Source organism: Puma concolor, chromosome B2, assembly GCF_028749965.1.
Source record: "Puma concolor isolate L17-30 chromosome B2, mPumCon1.1.hap2, whole genome shotgun sequence".
NCBI lineage: Eukaryota > Metazoa > Chordata > Mammalia > Carnivora > Felidae > Puma > Puma concolor.
Genome location: NC_141671.1, coordinates 52,597,405 through 52,625,288, shown reverse-complemented (window position 1 = coordinate 52,625,288; position 27,884 = coordinate 52,597,405). Strand labels below are relative to the sequence as shown.

General features: G+C 37.7%; 1 protein-coding gene across 1 annotated transcript in view; it reads right to left on the bottom strand.

Moving 5' to 3' along the window:
* The window catches only part of MLIP (muscular LMNA interacting protein), a 252,780-nt gene that overhangs the window by 108,168 nt on the left and 116,728 nt on the right, over positions 1 to 27,884 (bottom strand). The window contains exons 3-4 of the mRNA XM_086707084.1: positions 25,054 to 25,446; positions 6,623 to 8,188 (exon numbers count right to left, since the gene is read on the bottom strand). Coding sequence (XP_086563210.1) covers positions 6,623 to 8,188; positions 25,054 to 25,446 — 1,959 coding nt within the window. The remainder of the gene's footprint in view (positions 1 to 6,622; positions 8,189 to 25,053; positions 25,447 to 27,884) is intronic.

Sequence of the window (27,884 nt, the reverse complement as noted above, 5' to 3'; positions counted from 1 at the left end):
TCTAAAACAGGCTCCAGGTCTTAAGCTGTCAACACAGAACCTGATGCAGGGCTTGAACTCCAGACCAGCAAGATCATGACCTAGGCCTAAGTGGGACACTTAACCCACTGAGCCAGCCAGACACCCCATCCCTATGTTTTTTAATACCTTGCTTTAGTTAAACTGCACAAGTCCCTCCCTGAATTAAAATGCAAAAATTCCTCAAGGGATAAAAAAGGTTTTTGTCAATTACTGACACTTGAATCACTGCTAAGCACAATTAACAAAGGCTAGCTGGAGAGAAACAAAGGGAATGGGACCCAGAATTGGTTAGTACAGAAATGTAAGTGACACATAGCAGGGATGGGAGAATCATAGAAAATCTAGAATCTCCACAAAGGCACCAAGAATTCTGTAGAAGAGGTGAAGTAAAGAGGTGGAGGAGGAACAAAAGGAGAAAAGCAAACAAGAAGATACATATACCTAGTTTCAGCTGTTCTATCATTTCACCTATGATTGTGAAGGTTTGTTACCCTACCTACAAAATATATACGGATACATCATCTTCACCTTCACTGCTAGAACCTCACCAGAGCCATCATCGTCGCTTGCCTGGATTGTTCCAACAGACCCCTAAATTCTCCTTCCTTCAGCTTTCACCCTCTTACAGTCTATTCTTAACACGGCCTCAAGATAGACAAGATTGTGCCAATTATCTACTCAAAACCCTCTGATGGCTTCTCACTCAAATTAAAAATCAGTGACTAAGAAGTGGCACACAAGACCTCACAGGACCCAGCTCGCAGTTACATGTCCCTCTGACAATCTCAACCTCCTTATACTAACTCCACTCTTGTGATACTGGCTCTCCTACCTTTGTACCTGCCAAGCACTCTCTGGCATCAGGTATTTTTCCTGGCTATACTCTCTTAAGGAGCATCACCCCCTTCAATGTCACCTTCCCAAAGGAACCTGTCATGACCGCCAGTATAAATTTGTGACACTACCCCATACCCTGCTATACTTTTCTCCATACCGTGTATGACTAACACACAAGAAAATTTACTTATGGCAGTCGGGGAGGTGGAAGTGGTAATTGCTGACTGTTTCTCTTCTGCCCAAGACCTTTCTGTGAGCAAGCATTTTTGCAATTTTATTTGTTGCAACATCCTCCTGACTTTGTAACGTGTCTTGAACATAATAAGCACTCAATGCACATCGATTGCTTGAACCAGATTGACCATTTTAGCTCATGGGGGTACATTCCATATTGCTCATGTCTCAGATTACATGTGGATCAGCAGAAATGGAGACAGTCACATGGAGACTATTGTCACCAAGTTTTCAGGGTGATGTAATTGGAAATGTTTTGATGTCTTCAAGGAATGAGGTTTATAAATAAAACACCAACTATAAAAGGTCATGAAACATTTAAAAGCTCCCAATTGATCCCTAAACTATGTGTCCAAATAGCTGTAAGGCCAAGACAGGCACATCACTGGAGCTCTCATAGTCAGAAAAGAGCTTCAAACCATCTTCAGTAAGTGGCGAGATGTTTAAAGTTTTGAGGTAAGGGCCTCAAATCCCCTTAGGGAACACCATGCTAACTCCCTAGGAGAAAAATTTAAATTAGGTTATAAATGAAGGCCAAATTTATTGGGAACCCAAATACAACTCCGGGAATTAATTTTATGATATTCCCTTTCCCAAGGGGCAGAAACGTCTCAAACAATATAGATGTTAATCAAAGAGTGGACTGAACAACATCCAGAGAGATGCTCATCCTGTCTAGGACCATGATTATAATGTGAATTAATATTTTAAAACTGTACCTGAAATTAAAGTATATCAATTATACCATACTAATGTAAACAGATTCAGAACCTTAAGATTCTATCTATAAAAAAGAAATATCAAGCATGCTTTATATCTGAAATTAGCTCAGTATACTCTAGCTGTTCCGTTCTATTTCAATATCAAAGGACAGTAGGGCCCACACTTTGAACTAATACCCTTCAAGCATTCATGTTTTAATTTGATGGCCATTTGTATTCCAGGACCTCTTTCCTTTTGGGATCTGGCGCTGAGTGAAGCTGATCTAAATCTGAAGCTCTTTGACTTCAAAGAGAGCCCTGTGCTTGGATTAGCACCACAGTGGAAGGAACAAGACAAGAAACAATCCATAGGAGCATAGGAGTTCTTTGATATCCCAAAGCTTTTGTCTGTTTCCTCTTATCAATCTATAAAATAATCTTAGCAATTCAAGCAAAACTAGTCAAACATCAAAGGAAACTGGGATAAGATTTATCTATTCCAGCATCCATTTTAATGAATTTTTTATACTCAAGTTACAAATCCTGCAAATAATAGTTTGCAATTAAAAAAAAAAAAAAAAAAGGTAGGCTGATTTTTACCTGGAGAGATAAGAGCAAGAAGCAAGGAAGAAATAAATATAACTAAGAACAGCATGTCTCAGGGAGCAACTATTTTTTGCAGAAGTTATCATGAATTTTGCCCATTATAAGAAACATTTTTTGTTCAATAAAAAGGGTAAAAATAGATAAATTATCATGATTCCTCATATTTTCATGTTCAGCAAATTTATCATGCACTTCTATAAGCATGATGTTTTTAACTTAGGAATTAAAACTAAAAGTAAAGCAAATGTTGAAAATTCTTTAATATTGGGAACAGTAAGTGAGCTGTGGGAGAACAGATCTTCAACAAACTTGATCTTAGGACAAAAAAGAACTTGACTTGATCAAAAGCCCTCTGGGCTCACCCTTTTCCAACTCTCCAAAAAAAAACAAGACAAAACGTGAACTAAGCAGAATAAACCACAAAGAGAAACACTCAGAAGAAGCCTCTCAAGTAAAATCACTTTTCACACAGGTAATGAATAATTTAAACATATTGGCAGTATGGTTTAAGAAATAATTGTTAATAAATTCAGGAGACAGTACTGTTTACATCACCAGGTTGTTTTTAATATATCACAAATGAATTCCATAGTCACACAAATGTATTTTTAGATAACCACCAGGTCATTTTACCTCAAATAAATAAGAAGTTTTGATTCAGAATTATAGAAAATGTTAGATTTTTCTCCATCCCATTTGCTTTGAAAATGTAAAATACAAGGACTAAATAATTTCTAAAAATACATTTTTTAATGTTTTGGGGTTTGGTTTTTTTTGTGGGTTTTTTTTTTTTTACTATTTATTTTTGAAAGACAGAGACAGAGAGAGTACAAGCAGGGGAAGGGCAGAGATAGAGGGAGACACAGAATCTGAAGCAGGTTCCAGGCTCTAAGCTGGAGCACAGAGCCAGACGTGGGGCTTGAACTCATGAAGATCATGACCTCAGCTGGAGCCGGAAACTTAACTGACTGAGCCACCAGGAGGCCTAAAAATACATTTTTAAATGACCCAAACATTATAGAAATTTATAATCCTGATGATTCCATAATGATGATTTCCTTCATGAGAATTATTAAATCCGGCTAAAATGATTATTAATAGGAGTTATTGCTTTGTGTTTGGTATATAATATGAAGAACATAGTACTACCAACCTCATATTGTCATAAAAGTTAACTGACATAATTGTTTCCAATTTTTTTAATGTTATTCTTTTTTGAGAGATAGAGAGACAAAGCATGAGTGAGGGAGGGGCAGAGAGAAAGAGACAGACACAGAATCCGAAACAGGCTCCAGGCTCTGAGCTATCAGCACAGAACCCGACATGGGGCTTGAACTCACAAGCCATGAAATCATGACCTGAGCCGAAGTTGGATGCTCAACAGACTGAGCCACCCAGGTGCCCCTGACATAATCTTTTCTAATTAATTTTTAACTGTTTTGTATATTTTATATATAGAAATTTTATATACAGAAAGCATGTGGTAGCTCTTAAAATTATTATTACAATTGTCACTGTTTAATAATAAGCCCAATCTTCCTATGTCTTCACATAAACTCCTCTGGGTTCATCTTCTGTATATTTGGTCAGGTTATTTACTATTTCTGAAATGCCAGCTCCTTCCCTCCTCATTAAGCTAAATCCTAAACATTTCCCACAGGCCTGCCATTTGTTATAAGTTCCCTCACTAACCATACCCCATAATAATAGTTCTATTACATTGAATTCAGTGAGCAATTGTATATAATATGTACTATACTATATTAATATTACCTTATACTTGTTTTCTAGTTTTATTATGGATTTAATAACTCTATATAGCTTCTCCACATCATGTATCTGTATATTTTCTTCTGCTGAATGAAATTTCTTTTTTAAGGACAAAGAATTATCTCTTACTTTTCTTAAAACACACATACACACAAACACACATCCCCAAAAAAGCTAGTATGGTAGTAGGCATACAGCAGAAGTTTTATGCATGTTTGTTACATTGAATTGTACCACAACATCATTAATACGATAGATTGGACGTGATAGGATTTGACTTGAGGATTGTTTTATCTTTCCCATCTTAAGTTCATCATTCAAACAATGACAGAGTTGAACACAATCTCCACGGAATTTGGAAGTTCTCGAACTGCTACTTGATTGCACTGCCCTAAAAATTATAGTTCCCCCCCCCCCCCATACAGGCACTTCAGAATTTCATTTGAGTCATACAACAATCCAGTTCTGGTTCTATACGATCCACATCCTAAGTACTTGAGAGTAGTTGGGAAGCTGGCACGCTCTAGAGCAGAGTTGCCCTTCTACCAGGAAAAATGAACTCTATGAATTACATCTTCATATGTTTCCCTTCTCGTATTAAAACAAATGCCAGTCTTCAGAGTATAGGTTTTTTTAATAAGTTTTTTCATTTGAATAAGGTTGACACACAATGTCACATTAGTGTCGGGTGTACAATATGGTGTCTGAACATCTCTATCTGTTATGCTACACCTACCACGTGTCACCAGCTACCATCTGTCACCAAAAAACACTGTAACAACACTGTGGACTATATTCCCTATGTTGTTCCTTTCATTCTCATAATCTACTCATTCTATAACTGGAAGCCTGTATCTCACCCATTTCACCCAACCTCCTCCCCCCTTCCCTCTGACAACCATCAGTTTGTTCTCTGTATTTACAAGTCTGATTCTTCTTTTTAATTTATTTTGTCATTTCTTTTGCTTTTTAGATTCTACATATGAGTGAAATAATTTGGTATTTCTCTTTCTCAGTCTGACTTATTTCACTTAGTATAATACCGTATAGGTCCATTCATGTTGCTGCAAATGGCAAGATCTCCTTTTTTACAACTATATAATGTCCGTGTGTGTGTGTGTGTGTGTGTGTGTTGCATCTTCTTTGTACTTTCATCTGTAAATGGACACTTAGCTTGCTTCCATATCTTGGCTACTATAAATAATTCTGTAGCAAACATAGGGGTGCATATATCTTTTCAATTAGCATTTTTGTATTCATTGGGTAAATATCCAGTAGTGGAATTAGTGGATCATATTGTATTGCTATTTTTAATTTTTTGAGGAACTGCCATACTGTTTTTCACAGTGACTGTACCAATTTATATTTCCACAAATAGTGCATGGTACCACATTGTTTCATCTATATGTGGAATCTAAAAACAAAGCAAAAGAAAAGACAAACAAAAAACCAGATTCTTAAATATAGAGAACAGATTGATGGTTGTCGGAGGGGAGGTGAAGTACAAATTTCCGGTTATAAGTTATATAAACCACAGAGATGGAAATACAGCATAGAAAATATAGTCAGTAATAGTCTAAGAGCATTGTATGGTAACTACACTTATGTGGTGAGCACTGCACAATGCATAAAACTTTTGAATCAATTTGTTGTACAGCTGAAGCTAATACAACATTGTATGTCAATTACACTTCAATAATAAAAGTAGAAAATAAAAAATAAAAATAATAAATGAATGAATGTATGCCAGTATTCCATTCTTGCTCAACGGGCTGCTTCAGAGCATTTAGAAGTCAGTATTTCTCCTCTCTCAATTCTATTTTCTTATACCCAGCCTACCTACCCTTTCAGTATTTCATAATTACTAAGTATTTAGAGTTCAAAATAAATCAAATATAATATTCACATATAAAGGAAATTTCTATTTCTTTTTGCTCTATATGTATATAGCTAAATCCATACTGGTATGGATTTTAGGTGGTGCTCAGGAGGAGCAAAAAAGAAATCAACCTGATAAAGGGGGAAATTTTTACACTGATCCTGTCTACTATCCTCAGTACAGGATGCTCTGATGGACAATAGGGTCCATGAAATTAACTAATCAGAAATTTATCATAGTCTCAAATTCAAACCAACTGATTTATATCCATCCCATCTTTGTGATCAATGATATAACTCATTATGCCTGAAGAAAAAAAATACCTTGGAGTCATAGATATAAGAAGTTACTGTAACAGGAGGATTTGTAAAATCAAAGAGTTTTATCAAAACATGCACATTTTAGATAGATCATAATTCACCTACACATTAAAATATACCAAATCCTAGCTCTACTTACACTTTCTATAACTCTTGTAAGAGCAGAATGAATATCATAATTATTTTTCCTCTGGAAAAAAAGATTCTCCCATATTTCAAAATAAGCATGCACCATGCAACATGCAAAAGAATACCTTGGGTTTCTTATTTTCAGGGCCTGTTGACATGGACAATGCATAAGGTGAAATCAGCTCCTTGGTTCTTGTTAGAGAGATGGGAGGTGATCGGGTTGAAACAGATGACCTGTGGTTGGATACTGAGCTTTCAGATTTTCCAAGTCTTGAAGGCAAGGTACCACTGCCACAATTTGGGTACAGTGTTGGACTGAGCTGGAGTGCCTGGGTCGGCAGATTAGCACGAGGGAGAGGGGAGGACCCCAGTTTGGGAAGAGAGGCAGAGCTAGCACTGGAGACAGGGGTTGAAAGAGGAGTTGAAAGGTTCTGCCCCTGGCCACCTAGCTGTGGGGCTGCTCTCTTGGATCTGTTTATCAGGTTTGAAAGAGCTGGGGAAGGATGGAAACATTTCTCTGGAGAGGAGAGCATGGCTCTTTGGTTAGTGGGAGGAGATAGAGAGGATAATGCAGAGGAGACTGATGTAGGATGTATGTGAATATTCCTGGGCTTTTCTGGGTCCCTGAGGTCAACATCCTGCTTGCCCTTCAAAGAAACAGGAGGAACACTTGGTGGAACAGGAGGAAGTCTTGCAGAACTGGATGTATCAGTCTGTAGCAGGGAGACTGTTGGGTTGCTCTTCAAAGAAGTGGGTGACATTTTCTCTACATTCAAAGAAATGAGGCTGCTACTGTCATGTTTTGTGGGAGAAAGGGAGCATGCCTGAGAAAGGGGAGTAGATTTGGCCAGAAAAGGTAAGTGGAAGGATTGCTGCCTAAGTTCGGAAACCTGGTGTTCCCCCTGCTCTGGAGACCCTGCTCTCAGGGAGCAACTAGAGAGAGATTTCTTAGGTGTGGGTGAGGTTTGTTTTGCTTTTTGATCCAGAGTGAGTGTGGAAGAAGCCAGAGAGTTAAGAGAGAAAGTGGGACAGGATGCAGGGGAAAAGGGTCTTTGGTGAGAAGGATTTGACTTGAGGATGGCAGTGAGAAGAGAAAGCCGGGAGGGCACTGGGGATTTCACCCCTGACTTTGAGAGATTTCCACTAGATGACACTTGGCTACAGATAGTGGAAGAAGAGCCATGGAAAGAGGAGGTAAATGGTTTTGGACTTGGAGAGAGTGAATGTGTGACAATACGGACTGGTATGTATGAGGCCGAATTTGACTTCAGAGAAGCACTGGAGGATGGTGAAGGAGAAGTGGTTCCTGGGCTTTCTCTGGGGCTAAGGACGTGCGAACTTAAAGTTGTTGTCTTCTTCAGAACTTCAGATGCCAGTCCAGGTTTCTGATCTGCTGCACTTGGACTGGATAAATTAGAACCTGATAACTGAGTGGAATGGGGAAACTGTAACGTCGAGGAGGTGCCCTTCGATGCAAAAAAGGGTGAAGAGTGAGCAGAAGTTTGAAAATACGTAGCTGTTTCTTCCACCAAGGCCCCACTGACATCCAGCCTCCTAGTGTGGAATTCCTCTAGCACAGAGGCTCCGTCGAGGTTAACTGGGTCAGGTGGCGTTTTCTGATTAGTTGGAGAAACAAAGGAGAAAGCAGGTGGTTTACAGGCAAGCTGCTCAGAGGTAGTGGGAGAAGTTAACTAGAGGAAAGAGAAATAGACAGATTGTAATAGGAGATTACTTGTGAAACTATCAAAATATTCTTGTCACTTGTGTGTTTAATGCAAACAGTCCTATTAGTTTACACAAAACAGGCCCCTTAAACCTCCATAAAAATGGAAGAAATTCTGTTTTGCAAATGAGGCATTGCTCATTGCTTTAAATTTGAAATAAAATATAAATAAACTGTGAAGTGTTACATATTATGCCTCATTTATTCCCTGTAAGGACATTAATATAAAATTGTATATGGATGTTTCCATTTGGAAAATAATTCACTGACAAAATCTAAAATAGTTATCTTGACTCGGAATTGTGTGACTTGAAAAGATTTAAATCACCAAAGTAAGTTTCAAACTTCACTTTGAAAACTGAAATAGATTTTCTTCCATTGTAAAAATATAATAGTATATAATACAATAATATAATAATACAATGACTACAATAATATAATAATGATTACAATCCCTAAAAAGTTTAACATGCTTAAAATGTTTAAAATTCTAAAAACTTGAGGTACTTCTACATGTTGTACAAGTTAAAAAAATGACCAGAACTCAAAAGATGCAGCACCCAACATCAACATGATCAACATCAACAATGATAAATTGAGATAGTGAAAGCAAGGCTTGAAATAAGAGAGCAAAAAACATGTTCCCTAGTTATTTGCCGGAATGAACATTTAAAAAATGATATGGCGGGGCGCCTGGGTGGCGCAGTCGGTTAAGCGTCCGACTTCAGCCAGGTCACGATCTCGCGGTCCGTGAGTTCGAGCCCCGCGTCAGGCTCTGGGCTGATGGCTCGGAGCCTGGAGCCTGTTTCCGATTCTGTGTCTCCCTCTCTCTCTGCCCCTCCCCCGATCATGCTCTGTCTCTCTCTGTCCCAAAAATAAATAAACGTTGAAAAAAAAAAAAATTAAAAAAAAAAAAAAAGAAGAAGAAAAAAAAAAAATGATATGGCTTCTACTGGAAAAAGATAGGTATGCTTTCATATCAAAAGAAGCCAGAGTACTTTACAAATGTAATCTGCCTTAAACAATGCAACCCACCAATCCCCTGACATATTAAAAACAAAACAAAACAAAACAAAATGAGAAAGAAGAAAGAAAGAAAGAAAGAAAGAAAGAAAGAAAGAAAGAAAGAAAGAAAAGAAAGAAAAGAGAGGGAGGGAGGGAGGAAGGAAGAAAGAAACGATCATTTTCAAGAGAGTCTAGTAAGGGCCTGTGAAATAACTGGGTGTATGTATTCTTGTGCTATTTTAAAGATCATCCAGTACTTTAAGACAGTACTAAAGACAAATGCTAAAATTATAAATGATTTGAAAGCCAAATCTTTAAACACAGGTCTCCCTGCAAAATTATTTCTTTGATTCTATCAACTTATAAGAGAATTTAGGAAATATCAGTTATTCAAAATGCTAATATTTATTAAATGATATTATACTATATAATATCTTATTGTATATAATATATATTGCCTTACATGGAAAGAAAATATATGACCAAACAATTAAACTTAGCAAAAGCCTGCTTTACAAATTCAATAAAAGATATTTCTTGATTTTTTTTTGTAATATGTTAAGTGTCCATCAGACCTACTGTAAAGATTTTCATATCATATACTTTTGAATCCTAAAAATATTTAAAACTGATAAATGCAAACAACTCACCCTAAACTTCTAAGTTTCAAGTAAACATACTTAAAATAGATCTTTCTTTTTATGTGTAAATTCATATGTGTATTTGCAACACAGAATTCTTGTTACACAATTAATATTTGAATACATTGGCATTACCCAGAATATCTGAAAATCAGGGATAATTTGATAATCAAGCAGAATTCAATCAAATTGAGAAAGAAGCTTAACAATTCCCTCACATCAGCTTTACTTAGAAACAATTCTGCTTAGCCAGTGTTCATATAACTGATTCATGTGATTAGACATAAGTGAAAGTTCTTCTGTGATTATTTCCAATGATTGCGCTCTTATCACAAAAAGAATGAAGAAATTTCAAGACTGTGTAGGGTGTCCTTGCATGTTATGCTATAGTTTTTGGTAAAGAATTTTGTAAATTAATAACAACAGCCACAAAATTCCGTTCCCTTTTCAGTAATATTTCCAGATAACTTCAATTTATACAGCAAATTCATTAATTCATCCAGATTATCCATGAAATTATGATGTTAAAATCATAAGGCTATAATTTTGAAGGTCTCATTCAGAAGAAAAAACTGTTCCCTCAACTTTCTCAAGACTATGGCTTCTAATTACCAAACATTCTACTGCAGTGAGTCATATTTTACCTAATATAAATAATTCCATTTTGTTGCACTGTTGAATAGTTGATTATTGAAGAACTTCTAAGGAAACGACTCTGAAAAGTCTAAGAATGTTTGTTGTGTTTGTATTAACCTACATACATTTTTATTGTATTCTCCTATTCAATATATTAACAAGTATTTGCAATATATTTGTTTCAAATTTGCAAATACAGCAGATGTTATCCTAATTTACATTAATTAAAAAATACAGCACCATACTTTTGTAAAATTCACAGGAGTGAAGAATTATTTTTTTAATGAAAAAGATTCATTTTCCTAAATTCCTCTCAATGGGTTAAAAAAAAAGTAGTTAAAGACATGAATAACTTTGTGCAGAAGGAAAGAATGTATACCTGTCAAATGCTCAGTCAGCTCAGAATAGGTCCTTCATTTACCACTACCCTATAGATCCTTTACCAGTGATAATTAACTTCTCTAATGATGTCTACAAATTTCTATCCCTTCATCCTCTTCCATTATAACATCTTGTTTTGTTTTCTAGGTTTGTTAATGATGCTCTAATTCCTTCTCCTCAAGGCTATTCTCTGTCTTCCTCATCATTTATTTCTAACGTGATCTTTGTTGATCTCTTTGCTTTCAACACCTCTCCAAAGCTACCCTCAACTATGTTCTCCAATTCACAGCCTTCTTCTGATTCCTTGAGTTCCCTTACCATATACTTCTTCCAAAGTTATTCCTAACTTCTTCTTCTAGAAAGACTATCCTGAATTCTGGAATACATTCACAATAATCTCAGTAAGAGAAGATTCTTGTAGTGTTCTGCTCTCATCAAGTGGATGATCTGAATGCTAAGTCCACTCTTGGATCCTGTATAACAGAAGCCACCAGTTATTCGAACAACCAATCTCTCTTGTGGAGCTCTTATAATTTTAGTCAACCTAAATTAAGTGCTTCCATATATATTCAATTTTTTCTAATGAGTCTTAGATTCCAAAGCATCTGAATAAAAGCAAGAGTGATTGATCTGCTGTCTGAATAGTTCCCAAGATTAGGATGGCACAAGAAATTGATCCATATAGTAGAGCTCTTGCTCCTAAATCTGTACAGCTATGCAAAGTAAAAACTTTAGATTCCATTTTGAGCTTATATGCAGTAATTACATTAAAACACCTTGGCCTCCTAAACACACCTATTTATGGGTCATCTCACTAATGAACACTCATAATATCACTGTGCAGATAGATTCTCAGCCTTTCAAACCTTAACAATTTAAATAATATTTCTGGTGTTTCTACCTCTAGTTGCACTCCCATTTGACCTAGCATTAGAGCAACTTTTTAAAATCTAATCAGAGCACACCTACTCTCAAGATGTCATCAAAACTTTCTCCATGTATAATGTGAATTAAGTAACTTTCCTTCATGACAGAGTCCCTCTCTTGCTATCTCATCTCATCTCTCTCATCTCCTACTATTTTCCATCTCAGGTTTTAGAAATACTTTGTTCAATCTCAACCTTCCGGCCAGTATTGTCAACATTATAGCTACCTTGTTCTTTTTCTAATCCACTTGCCAAATCTTCAATCTTAAATCAATCCTGCTGCCATTATGCTCCTACACCTAATCTACTTAAAGCGGCTATGAAAATAATAATAATAACAAAGGGCTTCCCGGGAAGATGGTGAAGTAGGAAGATCCTAGGCTCACTTTATCCCAGGGATACACCTAAATAACACCCACATCAGTGTCAATAACCCAGGAAAAGACCCAACGACTGGCAGAACAGACTCTCCACAGCTAATTGTAGAGAACAGGCCACACCAAAGAGAGTAGGGAAAGTAGAGACACAGTTGGGAGCCAAACTGACCCAGGGGACTGTCCTTAGGAGGGAGGGACACCATGAGTGCTGAGAGGGGAAAGGAGCAGACCCCATACCACGTGCCCTGGGCACAAGGTACTTGCAGTGGGAAGAAAAATCCCCATAATATCTGGCTTTGAAAATTAGGAAGCCTAACTTCAGGAGTGCTTACAATCAGAGGGGCTTGACACCTGGAAATTTAAGACTCAGCAGGCTCAGCTCTGGGAGAACAGAAAAACAATAGGAAATTGAGTTCCAACCCTTAAAGAGACAGCACAACAAATAGCCCTGCTTAGACACAGCATAAAAGCAGCAGTTTGAAAAATGCCTGGAGTTGGGATGCCTAGATGGCTCAATCAGTTAAGTGTCTGACTCTCAATTTTGGCTCAGGTCATGATCTCATGGTTTTGTAAGATTGAGCCCCAAGTCAGGCTCTGCACTGCCAGTACAGAGCCTGCTTGGGATTCTCTTTCCCTCTCTCTCACTGCCCTTCTCCTGCATGCTCTTTCTGAAGATAAATAAATTTTGTTTTAATTTAAAAAAAGAAAAAGAAAGATTCCTGGGGTACACAGATTTGCTTACTAATCTCAGAGCATGTGCTGGAGGGGTAGGTATCTTTAGGAGACACCTCTAAAAACAAAAGAGCCTACCCCCCAGCCTACATACAGGGATATGTGCAGGAGCCAGCATAGAACCAACACTATCCACCTAGCTCACTAACAGGATGCCCCACCCTCCTGCTCTTCTGCAAACTCACCTCATCCAACATGCTCTTAGAGGGAGTCCATGCAAAGCCATGTTACAAGCATGGCAGTGTGAAAGCAGCCTTGAGAGGGGCCAGCACCACCTCAAAATGCCTCCTTCCCCAGGGAGGGGGAAGAAAATCACACACAACATTCAACTCTGGCCATAACAATGGGCTGGAGGCAGATATCTTCTCTAAGTGCAGGCAATACCCATCAACAAAGCTTTGCAGAGAATAACACAGCAAAAGCACTCTGCTATTTAGTACCACCACAGCACTGGCAAGTGTCTTGTCTGACTCAACTCAAGCCCAAGGCAACACCAGACCAACCCACTAACAACATAGGGGCCTAATTCTGTCCACAACAGGCAAAGAGAGCCTTTGAAAATGACTAAGCTGAAGGCTCAGCCACAATAATAGGGGAACATGCAACATATATAAAAGACACTTCTGAATTTCCAGGTTCTGGTGAACAAGGGACACTGCACGATAGGGCACTGCGGACCTCTTTTTCTCAAGGCCACTACTTTCAAGACTAGGAGACTTATAGCCAACTTTGCTAACACAGAGAAACAGACAGAGAGTTAGACAAAATGAGGAGACAGAGGAATATATCCCAAATGAAAAAAACAGGACAAAATCACAGCAAGAGAGCTAAATAAAACAGAGATAAATAATATGCTTAACAGAGAACTTAAAGTAATGGTCATAAAGACTGTCACTGAACTTGAGAAAAAAGTGGAGGATCTCATTGTGACCCTCCACAAAAAGACAGAAAATATAAACAGTAACCAATCAGAGATGAAGAACTCAATAACTATAATTGAAAGTACATTAGAGGGAATAAATAGTGGACAAGAAGAAGTAAGAAGAACAGATCGGCAACCTGGAGGAAGAGTAATGGAAAGCAATCAAGCTGAACAAGAGAGAGAAAAAATAATAATAACAATAAATGAAAATAGATTAAGGGAACTCAGCGACACTATCAAGCATAATAAATTCACATTATAGGGAACCCAGAAGGAGAAGAGAAAGAAAAGAAGAAAGAAAATTAACTTGAAGAAATAACAGCTGAAAACTTCCCAGATCTGGGAGAGGAAACAGAAATTCAGATCAAGGAGATACAGACAGACCCCCAAAAAATTAACCCAAGGAGGTCTACACCAAGACACATAGTAATTAAAATGGCAAAAAGTAGTGATAAAGAGAGAATTTCAAAAGCAGTAAGAGAAAAGAAAACAGTTATGTATGAGAGAGACCCCATAAAGCTATCAGTGGATTTTTCAGCAGAAATGTTGCAGGCCAGAAAGGAGTGGCATGATATATTCCAAGTGCTGAAAGGAAATAAAACCCTACAACTAACGATATTCTATCCAGCAAAGCTATCATTCAGAATAGATGAGAGATAGAGTTTCCCAGACAAACAAAAGTTAAAGGAATTCATTATGACTAAACCAGCCTTAGAAGAAATATAAAGGGGACTCTCTGAGTGGAAAGGAAAGATATAAGTAGGAGTAAGAAAAGCTGTAAGGATAAAAGCAGTAAAATTAAGTATATCTATAAAAAGCAGTCAAGGGATTAACAGAAAAAGGGATGTGAAGTATGACACCATATACCTAAGATGTGGGGTGGGGGTGGGGAGAGAAGTAGAAATTTAGTGCTTTTGCAATGGGTGCAAACTTAAGCCACCATCAAATTAATACAGACTCTATATGTATTAGATGTTATATATAATTCTAATGGTAACCACAAAGCAAAAACTGGTAATAGATATACAGAAAATAAAGAGAAAGGAATCCAAGCATACCACTAAAGAAAACCAGCAAACCATGAGAGCAGAGAGCAAGGGAAGAAAGAAACAGAGAAGAATTACGAAAACAACCATAAAACAAGTAACAAATGGCAATGAGTATGAACCTAACGATAATTATTTTGTATGTAAATGGACTAAACACTCCAATCAAAAGACACAGGGTAATGGAATGGATAAAAAAACAAAACTAATAAGATACCTAGGAATAAACTTAACCAAGGAGGTGAAAAACCTGTACTCTGAAAGCTGCAAAACAGTGATAAAAGAAACAGATGACCCAAAGAAATGGAAAGATCTTCCATGCTCATGGGTCAGAAGAACAAATATTGCTAAATGTCTATGCTACCCAAAACAATCTACAGATTTAATGCAATCCCTATCAAAATACCAATAGCATGTTTTACAAAACTAGAGCAAATAATCTTAAAATTTGTATTGAACCACAAAAGACCCTGAATAGCCAAAGCAATATTGAAAAAGAACAAAACTAGAAGTATCACAATCTCAGATATCAAGATATACTACAAAGTAGTAGTACTCAAAACAGTATGGCACTGGCACAAAAATAAACACATGAATCTAAAAGAACAGGATAGAGAGCCCAGAAATAAACTCACAATTATATGACCAGCTAATCTTCAACATAGGAGGCAAGAATGTGAAATGGGAAAAAGACAGTCTCTTCAACAAATCGTGTTTGTAAAACAGGACAGCTACATGCAAAAGAATGAAACTGGACACTTTCTCACACCTACACAAAAATTAACTCAAAATGGATTAATGACCCAAAACCATGAAAATTCTAGAAGAGAGCACAGGTAGTCATTACTCTGGCATTGGCCATAGCAACATTTTTCTAGAGGTATCTCCTGAGGCAAGGGAAATAAAAGCAAAAATGAACTATTGGGACTACATAAAAATAAAAAGCTTCTGCAAAGGAAAGGAAAGGAAATAATCAACAAAACTAACTTACAGCCTATGGTATGTGAGAAGATAATTGAAAATGATATATCTGATAGGGGGTTATGATCCAGAAAATATATATAAAGAACTTATACAACTCAACACCAAAAAAAAGCCAATTAAAAATGGGCAGAAGACATACACAGATATTTCTCCAACACATCCAGACGTATGAAAAAATGCTCCACATCACTCATCATCATGGAAATTCAAATCAAAACCACCATAACATATCACCTCATACCTGTCAGAATGGCTAAAATCAAAAACACAAGAAAAAAGAAGTGTTGCCGAGGACTGGAAAAAAAGAAACTCTCGTGCACTGTTGGTAGGAATGCAAACTGGTACAGTCACTGTGGAAAACAGTATAAAAGTCTCTCAAAGGGGCGCCTGGGTGGCGCAGTCGGTTGAGCGTCCAACTTCAGCCAGGTCACGATCTCGCGGTCCGTGAGTTCGAGCCCCGCGTCAGGCTCTGGGCTGATGGCTCAGAGCCTGGAGCCTGTTTCCGATTCTGTGTCTCCCTCTCTCTCTGCCCCTCCCCCGTTCATGCTGTCTCTCTCTGTCCCAAAAATAAATGTTGAAAAAAAAAAAAAAATTTAAAAAAAAAAAATAAATAAAATAAAAAAAAATAAAAGTCTCTCAAAAACTTAAAAATAAAACCAGCATATGATCCAGTAATTCTACTACTGGTTATTTACCCAGAGAATATGAGAACACTAAATGCAAAAGATAAATGCACGTCTATGTTTATTGCAGCATTATTTATAGTAGCCAAATTATAGAAGCAGCCCAAATGTCCACTGATAGATACATGAATGGATAGAGAAGAAGTGGTACACACACACACACACACACACACACACACACACACACACGAATATTAGCCACAAAAAAGAATGAAATCTTGCCATTTGCAACAACATGGATGGATCTAGAGGGTATAATGCTAAGTGAAGTAAGTGATTTCACTCATACGTGGAATTTAAGAAACAAAACAAACCAACAACAAAAAAGAGATAATAAAAAAGAAAAAACAGACTCTGAACTACAGAGAACAAATTTCCCCCAGAGGGGAGAAAGTAGGGCTGGGGAGACTGGGGGATGGGTGAAATAGGTGAAATAGATTAAGAGTATACTTATCATATGAGCTCTGAATAATGTATAGAATTGTAGAATCACTGTACTGCTCGCCCAAAACTAATATAACACTGCACATTAATTATACTGGAATGTAAAAAAAAAAAAATGGAGAAAAAAAGAAACAAAAAATAACACAGCCCTTTTGATTGGCAGGGCCACTGCACTTGACCTAGGAACTTGTCCCTTATGCAGATATCAGCTGAGAGTGGAACTGAATTCCCTGAACCTGTGCAGAGGAAGGCATCTTTCTCTCACATATGAGCTAGAAGGCACTTTAGACTGTCATCATAAAGTTAAGGTCTTACAGTCTCAACTGGGCCCTGTGCTTGTCAGTATTTTGTTGTTGTTGTTGTTTTCTTTTGTTTTGTCCTCAGCTTCCCATCCTGCCCTGAACAGGTCTTCCAAAAGTTAACACTCTCCATAAACCCTGTTCTCACCACTCCTCTTGTTGTACTCAATAGATGACCTAGATTCACTTTCTCCAAGGAAAACTGAGATTAACAGGAAAATCTATTGTTTTCTACATCTATTCTTATTCTTTCTCCTTCCTTCTAAGGGAAAATGTTGACTTTTCAATTGTTTAAAAGGTAAATTTTCCCTGTGTACTCTGAATCACAGCAGCTCTTGCCTTCTTTGGAATCTTATTTCATCAGTTATGCCCCTTGTGCTACGTAGCCATCCTTTTTCCTTTTTATTAGCTGTCTCATTTGTCTCATAAATATAAAGCAGAATGCTTCCAAACTTTAAAAACATAGTAATAAATATTATGCGGTAGATTATAAAAATGCCCCAGATTCTCTACTCTTTTCATAAAAAAGGCAAAGTCCTCCTTTCCCACCCGCCTCCATCTCAACTGGCCTTAAGACTTGTTTTGGCCAGTGGGACATTAGCAAATGTGACACAAGAAGCAATGGCTTGAAAGACCCAAATGCCTTGGAGCTTACTGGCTTGCTGAGGACAGAACATCACCATGACGTGAATGCGCCCAGGCTGGTCTACCGGAGGATACAAAACCACATCTCAGCTAACCATCTACCAGCTGACCGAGCAGCCAATTGCAGACAAGTGAACCACAGCAAAGATTAGCTGACCCCATCACAGATACACAGAACCACCCACCTGAACACAGCCAAACTTCTGACCTGTAGATATTTGAGCCAAATAAATGTTAGCTGTTTGAAAACACTACATTTTGCTTGGTTTGTTATGCAGCAAATGCTAACTGATGAAAACATGTGCACACACGTGCACCAAGAGTTTTGTGGATCCTGTGGATCCCTTCATTTCAGACCCATGTTGTTTTCTGCTGACGCCTGTACCATACGATCACTGTATTGATTTCCTTACTTCACCCAACACACCTTAAAGAGACTTCCTAACGAGCCCCACCCTTTTATTATCCCCGCCTCTTTTCAAAGGAGCAGAATCCATGACTTGCTTCTAATGGAATGTGGCAAAGGTGAAGGCATTTTTCAGATGTAATTAAAGTCCCTGGTCAGCTGGCTTTAAGTTAACCAACAGATTATCCTGTGTAAGCATGACCTCATTAAGTGAGCTCTTTAATTTTTTAAGTTTATTAATTTATTTTGAGAGAGACAGAGGCAGGGTAAGTGGGAGAGGGGCAGAAGCAGAGGGGGAGACAGAGAAGCCCAAGCAGGCTCCGCACTGTCAGCATGAAGTCCAATGGTGGGACTCGAACTCGGGAAACCATAAGATCACGACCTGTGTTGAAACCAAGAGTCAGACGCTTCACAGATACGCCCCAAATGAGCTCTTTAAAAGAGGGTCAAAAGTTTAGAGATTACAGTGTCAGAGATTTGCTTTCTCACTGTCAGCTTTAAGAAGTAAGCTGCCATGAGTTCTGCAGCCTCTAGGAAAAGAATTCTGCCAATAACAAGAGGGAGTTGAGGAACAGATCCTTCCCTTGCAGGGCCTCCACATGAGAGGGCAGCCTGATCCCTTAACTTCAAACTCAGGAGGCCCTGAGCAAGGAACCGGTTCAGCTGTGCACAGACTTCTGACTACGGAAACCTTAAGACAATAAATAGGTATTTTATTAAAGCCAAGAAATTTACGGTCATCTGTTACGCAGCAATAGAAAACTAACACACTTCCCAGTGACCTCTAAAGAGTTTTTATCCCCTACTCTTCCACAGGAACTGTTATCACCAATGTCTACAGTGATTTTTTTTTTCTATGCCCAGGAGGCACTAGGGCAAAACAAATGCCTTATCGTTTCTGATTTCTCTATACAATCTGACCTCCTATCTCTCTCTCCTTTTTAAAGCTGTTTTATCTATGGCTTTTATTTCATCACTGTCTCCTACTTTATCTCCTGTATTCTGATGAGTCCTTTTCAGAGTCCTTGTCTTCTTCTACCCGCTTCTTATAAGTTGGCACTTCCCTGGTTGTTCGCACTATCTGAAATGTCCAGGCCCTAGGTATCTGCCAAGAAAACTTGTATTCATCATTCACATTGGGCTTCTACAGTGTGAACCTTCCTGATGGTGTGGGCTGATCTAGGCATCCTCCCCCTGAATCTCCCCTTGTTCCTAGAACGTGTTCTTTTTCATTGTCATTGTTTTCAGGTGCATCTTTTTCAAATCCCCTGAAGGCAGGTCCTGTCTTTTACAATTAATTCCCTTACTCTCCTGTACCTGGCATATTACCTTCATGCAGGAATGAAGAAACAAAGTGTCTAGTGGATATAAGAACAGAATGACAGACTGCTAGGACCTAGAGTCTCATCACCTTTCTTTGAAGAAAGCCTCATCAGTGACTGTCCCTCCTTGTTCTTTTTTTATTATTTTTTTAATGTTTGTTTAATTTTGAGAGAGAATGAGAGAGAGACAGCCTGTGAGCAGGTGAGGGGTAGAGAGAGAGGGAGACACAGAATCCAAGGCAGGGTCCAGCCTCCAAGCTATCAGCACAGAACCCAATGGGGGTTCAAACTCATGAACTGTGAGATCATGACCTGAACCAAAGTCAGGAGCTTAACCGACTGAGCCACCCATGCTGCTCTGCTCTAGACTCCGATTAGTGAAGATGAGCAGAGGAAGGGGAGAACAGGGACTCTGACATCCGGTTCAGTCTTTATTTCGCCAACAAGGAAAAAAATTGAATTCTGACATCAACAAATCAGGAGACACTCCTATTAATAGGAGCCATCAACTTTCTGCTGGAATCGTCAAAGCAACTTGATTTTCCATTAATGTACTTTCTCTGCCCCTTAGGCTAATGGCACAATTGATCTCATCCAGAGGAAACAACCTGCTACCACTGGGGGATCTCAAGGGTTCTGCCAGCACAGAGCAGATTAAAGCCTGGGGGCATAAGGAAAGCTTCTATGTCTAATGCCCTAGCCAAATAATTTGTTGTAATCTCTTTGCCATGGATCCATAAAATCTAGGTACTTAATAAATATGCATGCCAGTGTCCTAATTTCCCACACTTTTATGTAAGAACAACCTTTATTTAACCCCAGCCAGTTTTTTGACCTCATTTTCCATGTCTTCTCCTTTGTTCTTAAGCCCAAGCTACAGTTGAACCAATATAAAACCTCTGCCTCCTTACAAGTTCCTTACCCTGAAACCCCAAACACGCTGCCATCTCAAATTCTTTATTTTTTATTTCTTTTGAGAGAGACAGAGAGAGAGGGCAAGTGAGAGAGGGGCAGAGAGAGAAGGAGACAGAGGATCAGAAGCAGGCTCTGTGCTGACAGCAGAGAGCCTGACATGGGGCTTGAACTCATGAACCTGCCTGCTAGATCATGACCTGAGCAGAAGTCGAATACTTAACTGACTGCATCATCCAGGGGCCCCTCTCAAACTTCTTAAATATAGTAAATCACCTGTGGAGAACATACCATGAGCCAGGCACTGTTCTAGGCACATTACATATATTATCTCATTTAATCTTCACAAGGGAGGTTGATATCATTACCCTATTCTATGAATGAGGAAACTAAGGTTTAAGATTCCAAGTAACTGTCCAGAGGAGCATGGCCAGTATGATGCCTCTGTCGTTCCTGCCTTCCCATACCATCTCTCCAGTACATGGTCTCCTTTCCTTACCATCTATCCCTATCTTAGCTGCATTTGTGTCCCTATCACCCCCCTCATACTGCTCTCCTTAAGGTCACCAAATGACCTTCTGATTCCCAGATTTAATAGGCTTTGAGGGTCCTACGTTATCTGACCTTGTTTTGTATTTTATTTTTCCTCATGCATTACTTATAATATTTTATTTTTTTAATTGATTTGATGTTGTTTATAGGCTATTCTTTTTGTTCAACATCCCTCCAGCTTTCATTGCATGAAACCCTTCACATTTTGCAATTTCCTGGTTTGTATCTTGTTTGTTTTAGAGAGAGAGAGAGCACAAGTGGGAAAAAGGGGCAGAGAGAAAGAGAGAGAGAGAGAGAGAGAGAGAGAGAGAGAGAGAGAATATGAAGCAGGCTCCAGGCTCAGAGCAAAGCCCAATGCAGGCCTCAATCCCACAACCCCAGGATCATGACCTGAGCTGAAATCAAGAGTCGGGAGCTCAACTGACTGAAGACCCAGGCGCCCCTTTTCTGGTTTGTATCTTATGTCTTTTTGTTCTACATTCTTTCCATGAGTAAATACCTCCACCCTCATCAATTTGTATAGCAAAATCTCCAGTCTCGCATTCCTCTTCTGTTTTCCAGATTAATACTTCCAGCTCCTTCCTAGGGAATCATGCTGTGCCACCAAGGTATCACAAACTCTGCATCAGATGTCTTATCTCTTGCTATCCCTTCCCAAGACCTATTACTTTTCCCTTAACTAATGATATCAACATTCATCCAATTTTCCTGGTTATAAATTTCATTCATCCTTGATTTTTCCCATATATGTCAATGAAAACTGCTTACCCTGTAAGTTCTTTTTTTAATTCCCACTGTTTGCCTCAGCTACAGGCTTTATCATATGTCTTTCAGCCAAACCACTCTGTTTGTTATGTGTATATTCACTTCTCTGTTAACTCTTAATACTATCCCTAGGTAAGACGATTCTTAGACTTTTATATCATCATTCAAGATGTCAACACTCAAAAATATTACTCTTTCTTTCTGAATTTTATTTGAGAGGATTTTAATTCAATTGCTTATTTTATACAGCATTTTTACTTTTGACCTACACTTTAAAGTTTTTAATTGTCTAGTGATTTTTTTAACATAATGTGCTTTTATTTAAACATGCCACTTCCGTGAAAGTATTTGGGATATAAATATATTCAACCCAATATTTATATATACTATATTCATGATAATATAATAATCACTATAGGGAACAACATGTTTAATAAAAATGGATTTAACATGGACTTTTACCTCTAAAGACTTTACAATCTGCTAGGGGAGATAAGGTATGCACCTAAATAGTTATAATACATGCTGAAATAGGATAATTGTTATAAAAGATGTACCAAAAGAAAAAAAGACAAAAAGAAATAGCTATCAAAATCATATTGAGGGAGAGTTTATTCTGACTCAGAGAACCAAAGCTGACTTCATGAAGGGGTCAATATCTGTGCAAGGACTCCAAAGCTGTGAATACTTAAAAATGTATTCCTTTTACACACCTTACTGAACCTCACCTATGTGAAAGACACTGTAGTAAGTGCTGGAAACACAGAAATAAATGAGATAGAGCTTGACTTAAGTTGTTCTCTGCCTACTGAGGAAGAAAAAATGATGTGTCATTACAACACAGTGAAAAGGAGTTATAATAGAGATTTTCTAAAAAGGCTAAAAATATATATGGAAAGTGGAAGAGGTGCTCCTTCTGCTGAGCTTAGTGTTAAGTAGCCCAGGCCAAAATGGAGATGGGTCTGGGGAAGAAATAAGCTTTACAAAGAGGAATCAGGGGCTCAGGGATGGAAAGCTATGAAGTGTGTACTTTTGTGATAGTTCAGAAGAACTGAGGAAGAGAAGTACAAGATATGAACAGAAAATGACATCTAAGCTAGTTTATTGAAAAGTTAAAAGCCAAACCAGGAACTGAAGGCATTTTTTAGGATAGCTTAATAAATTGTTGCTAATAGTGCTAATTTGTAGACAGTTCTATACATGGATTCGTTTTTACCAGTTAATTCACTTAAATGACTACTTTTCTGATTGAAAAATTGACGTTGTTGGCATGAAGTAATCCAATCAGGATATTCTTTAGAGTTGTTGTTCCTACTACTGACTACATTAAAATTCTGAATGCCTTCTTTGGTGCCTGGATCATTGTAAATGATGTAAACATTTGTGGGTAACAGTTACCTTATTTCATCTTATTTTTATTTGATGATGTTCTACTATTCATCACTCAAATGGATTATTATAGGAAATGGAAACAGGAACAATGGTTATTCCCAAACTTTTCAAGGTCTACTATTCCTCCATTAGTGGTAACCATAATTTTCAGCCACTACTAGTGAATTAGGTTGAATTTGCCTTTTCATTAGGAGCTTTGATAACATGAACTATAACCTACTGCAAAATAATATATTTTGGAAAAAAGATCCCAAGATATGTATCCAGTCTCTAGTTTGACTTATATATATTTGATCACATAAAAATAAGTTAAATGACCAACTCAGGGGGAAAAAACCTAACAACTGGGGGAAGGAGTGAATCAAAAATCCAAAAATTGCTTCATTAAGAATATTTTCTTTGTTTTCTTCTATTTTTTATCATCATGCCTTTATGTTCTTCTTCACAGGGGCCAGATAAAATTACCCTCCCCTGACTATGAGAGCCCCCATGTCTACAACTTGGTGATTCCATCATCTTTCCTGAGGCAAGAAAGAAATGTTTAAGCCTAACACTGCTTACTGAGAATATGTTTAGTTATATAATTAGAACATTTCCAATCATTGAGAATAAATTTTGAGAGGAAATAAATGTTTTAGTCCAGTAGACCAAGATGGGGGTACCCTAGTGAGAGTCTTCTACCATGAAAGAGTAGCCTAAGGATACTGGATACTTAAAAGTGACATAAATTAAGCATCAGGAAGTCAGTGAAAGCTGCAGAAATGAAGATAGGGTGACACCCAAATAAGATGCCTACTCTACAATTATGCATAGGTCCTATCAGCCCCAAAGGGCCAACTCACCAATAAAAATGTTCTCCCAACTACTTTGAGATGCTTGCAAGTGCCTTGTCTAACAGATCCTAAATAGGACATCATGATACTGACTCCTGCTTTACAAAAGAGAACTTTGCATCCACTATCCACTCCCAAAGCCAGCCTTTGCATTCCTGACATTCTACCTAGGCCTTATCAAAACCATTTTATAATTTCATTATAACAATTAGCCAGCCAATGGCAAATCCTTCATATTTTTCCCTTCAAAATCCCTCTCTATCCACCTCCTTTCTTTCCTGCCCATCACAGAAATGGATCTTAAATAGGTTCTCCATCTTAAAGGAACTCTTCAATTTTGCTGCTAAGTCTTGGGGTGGAATCTTCTCCCCATTTCACTGAGGCAAGCCCTGCACTGGTGGGTTCCAGGACTACAACAGATTCTCTCCATAAGACACACAAGTGAGATTTCTTTTTTCTTACACACTCTTGTTTCCTAGCCTGTCCTTTTACTACTCTTTCAGCAGTTTAAAAGTAATGTGTCTACATCTGATATTCAATTGATGTCTTCCCACAGGATCTTTCTCCTATCTGAAGTATGCTTTTGGATGCGGCCAGCTAACCCAGCACTGTCTCCTAAGAAAGTCCCAATATCAACCTCTTCCAAGAATTATTCAAAAGTAAGAGATAACATTCTCCCAGATCCACTCCAGCTGAATATTTTACATTTTCTCTTCAGCCAACTCGCAGTACAATTATATAATCTTTTTTGTCTTATGAATTAATTATCTATATTTACTCTGATGATTTATGATCTTGGGATTTTGGTTTTTTAGTATCTTTTCTCTTTGAGAGTTTTATTTGCTTCAAACAGGAAGGCCTTTGCAGACAGCCTAGGATAAAGAGTATGTCAACATTTTCTTTTATTCTATGACAAGAAGAAAAACCTACCTGCCCATGCTTTTGCGGAGGGGCAATCCCATGAGACATTTCAGGATGTGATGGGGCCTGGAGGTCTGTCCCCCGTGTCTTGGGACGTACCACATCAGAGGCCAGAGTGGAGGAAATTGCTAGAGACTTGGGCCGAGAAGCTGTGGTGCCCATCCCTCCAGGGGGGCCTTGTTCACCTTTTCCACTGGTAGATTCATCTTCCCCTTCCGAGTCCACAACAAAGACATATTCAGCTTTAAAGAGGTCACTTTGCTGCATTCCTTGAAGTTCGTTTGCTTTGAGTCCCCTTCCTTGTGAAATATTTTCACTGACCTCTGAAGGATAAATCAATGTTCCTTGGTCTCTCTCCCGTTGGCTCCCAGCATTCAAGGTCAAGTACTCATTGGAATCAGACTGTAATTAATGTAGAGACATAAAAGCATTGACATTGGTTTGACACTGGCTTCTGTTTTGCCTGTACTCTTAAAAGTTTAACCTGCTTATGATTTCCAAAGACTAGAATTTTTAGGAATATATTTAAAAATCAGGTTGACTTAGGAGAGACTGGATTGAAATTAATGGCTTACTTTTTTTCAAAAAAAATTTTAATGTTTATTTTTATTTTTGAGAGAGAGAGACAGAGAGAGAGCACAAACTCAGAAGGGGCCAACAGGTAGACACAGAATCTGAAGGAGATTCCAGGCTCTGAGTTGTCAGCACAGAGCCCAGTGCGGGGCTTGAGCCACAAACCATGAGATCATGACCCAAGCTGAAGTCGGACACTTAATCAACTGAGCCACCCAGGCACCCCTGAAGTTAATGGCTCACTTTTACTAGCCTGGTTGTCTGCCCTAGTCCAAGCCCAAACAACTTCAAGCTCAGAATCAATATCAAGTAAACCTGCTTTAAAATAAATCATGATATAATTTCTTAAAAAGAAATAGAGATAGCAATGTTTCCCATGAAGGCATTCATGAAACAAATGGGCGTTGGTCAAGTGTTTAGTTAATGGCCAGGCAAAACCTGTATAAGTCAGAGAGAAAGGAAACCTCACTGAAAGTTCCTAAAATAGTACAAATGTCTCTGAAAGTCTGAGAGGAAAAATAAAACTAGAACAAAATGTGTAGGTATTCAAACAAAACAATCTAAACTAATTGGGAGGAACTCAAGAATCAGACACCAGGAAAAAAAAGTATTTTTAGTACAAAGTATTTTTCACCACTATTTTCTTTTGTAATTCTAATCTTTTCCCATCCAATTTTTTATGAGTACAGAGAGGGTTTACAAGACCAAAGTACGATAGCTTTATCAAACTATCAGGCATCTTTTTCTAAAATGATAACTGTACTGTACATTAAGATTGTATTTAAAAGACCCAACGTTTATTTTCTTGGCTTTGATAACCATGCTGTGGTTACTATCCTTTTCTTTGCAACATTTCTTTAGGTCTAAAATTACTGCAGAATAAAAAATAATAAAGAAGACACTAAATAAACTAAAATAAATGAAATTTCAACTGTGGTAGTAAACTTAACATGTGCTATTATATGCATATATATCATATGTGTAAAAATAGAAGTCAAACTACTGATTATATATAACTAAAAAGGTGATTTTATATACCCACTGTACATTTCTTAGCTGATGATGATTTAGTCAAGATAAACGTAAATTGCTTCTGATTAGGATTTCTCTGACAATGGTCATTTCACATATTAAATTATAATGCTATACAATAATAAAAACCCAAATTAGAAAGAAGTTTAAATTAAATATAAAAGGATTCAGGAGCGCCTGGGCGGCTCAGACAGTTAAGCATCTGACTCTTGATTGTCAGCTCAGGTCATGATCTCACAGTTTGTAGGATCGAACCCCAAGGTGGGCTCCATGCTAACAGTGCAGAGCCTGCTTGAGATTCTCTCTCCCTCTCTCTCTGCTCCTCCCCTGCTCGTTCTCTCTCTTTATCACAATAAATAAACTTTTAAGAAAATTAAGGATTCAGAGACAGATTGCTTATTATAAAAAGTAACAATAACTAAAAAGATGGCAAAAATTGAACTAGTCTTCGAAAACCTTATTAGTGATCTAAAATAATTCCCTTCCCCATAGTCCATCATTCTCTATTCCTTTATTTGATGTACTTTTGTACAGCTTTATCATTATCTGAGATTTCATTATATGCTTTTCACTTTGTTTATTGTATGCCTTCCCAATAATGAGTTACAGGAGTTGACTTTATTAATTCAGAATTCACTGCACCAAACACATAATGCATTCAGTAAACAGTGGTTGAATATATAAATTATAAAGGGGTTATTTAGCCTGCCCTATTATAATATTGAACTATTTAAAAAATAGGAAGAAAAATCTTGAATATTCTAAAGATATAGTTGTGTGCATTTCAGTGCAATCAGCAAATAAATATCAATGTCTCAGGAAGCTCTGGAAGTTTGCAACCAAGATTAATATATATGTCCACAGTCATCTCATATGCTCATAGCACCTATAACAAAGGATACCATAACTATGTGTGTGTGTGTATACATATTTGAGAACTCTTAGAGAGAAATTTCCTGGACATTCCAACTGTTGTGTGTAGGATCTCCCTGAAATAATGTGGCCTTAATAGTCTTTGAAATAAGGCAGTAGCATTGAAAAATCTCAGGATCACAGATATATTATAGCTTTCCAGATAAGATGTTTTCATACACCCAAGGTGAATCAGATTATTTTGCCCCTTTTTAGTGAATCAAGAACACCACGAAATCCCCCAGTCACATTTTATTCATAATAAGACAGTATTAAAATACATTTTTTAAGTAGGTTCCACACCCATCATGGAGCCCAACACA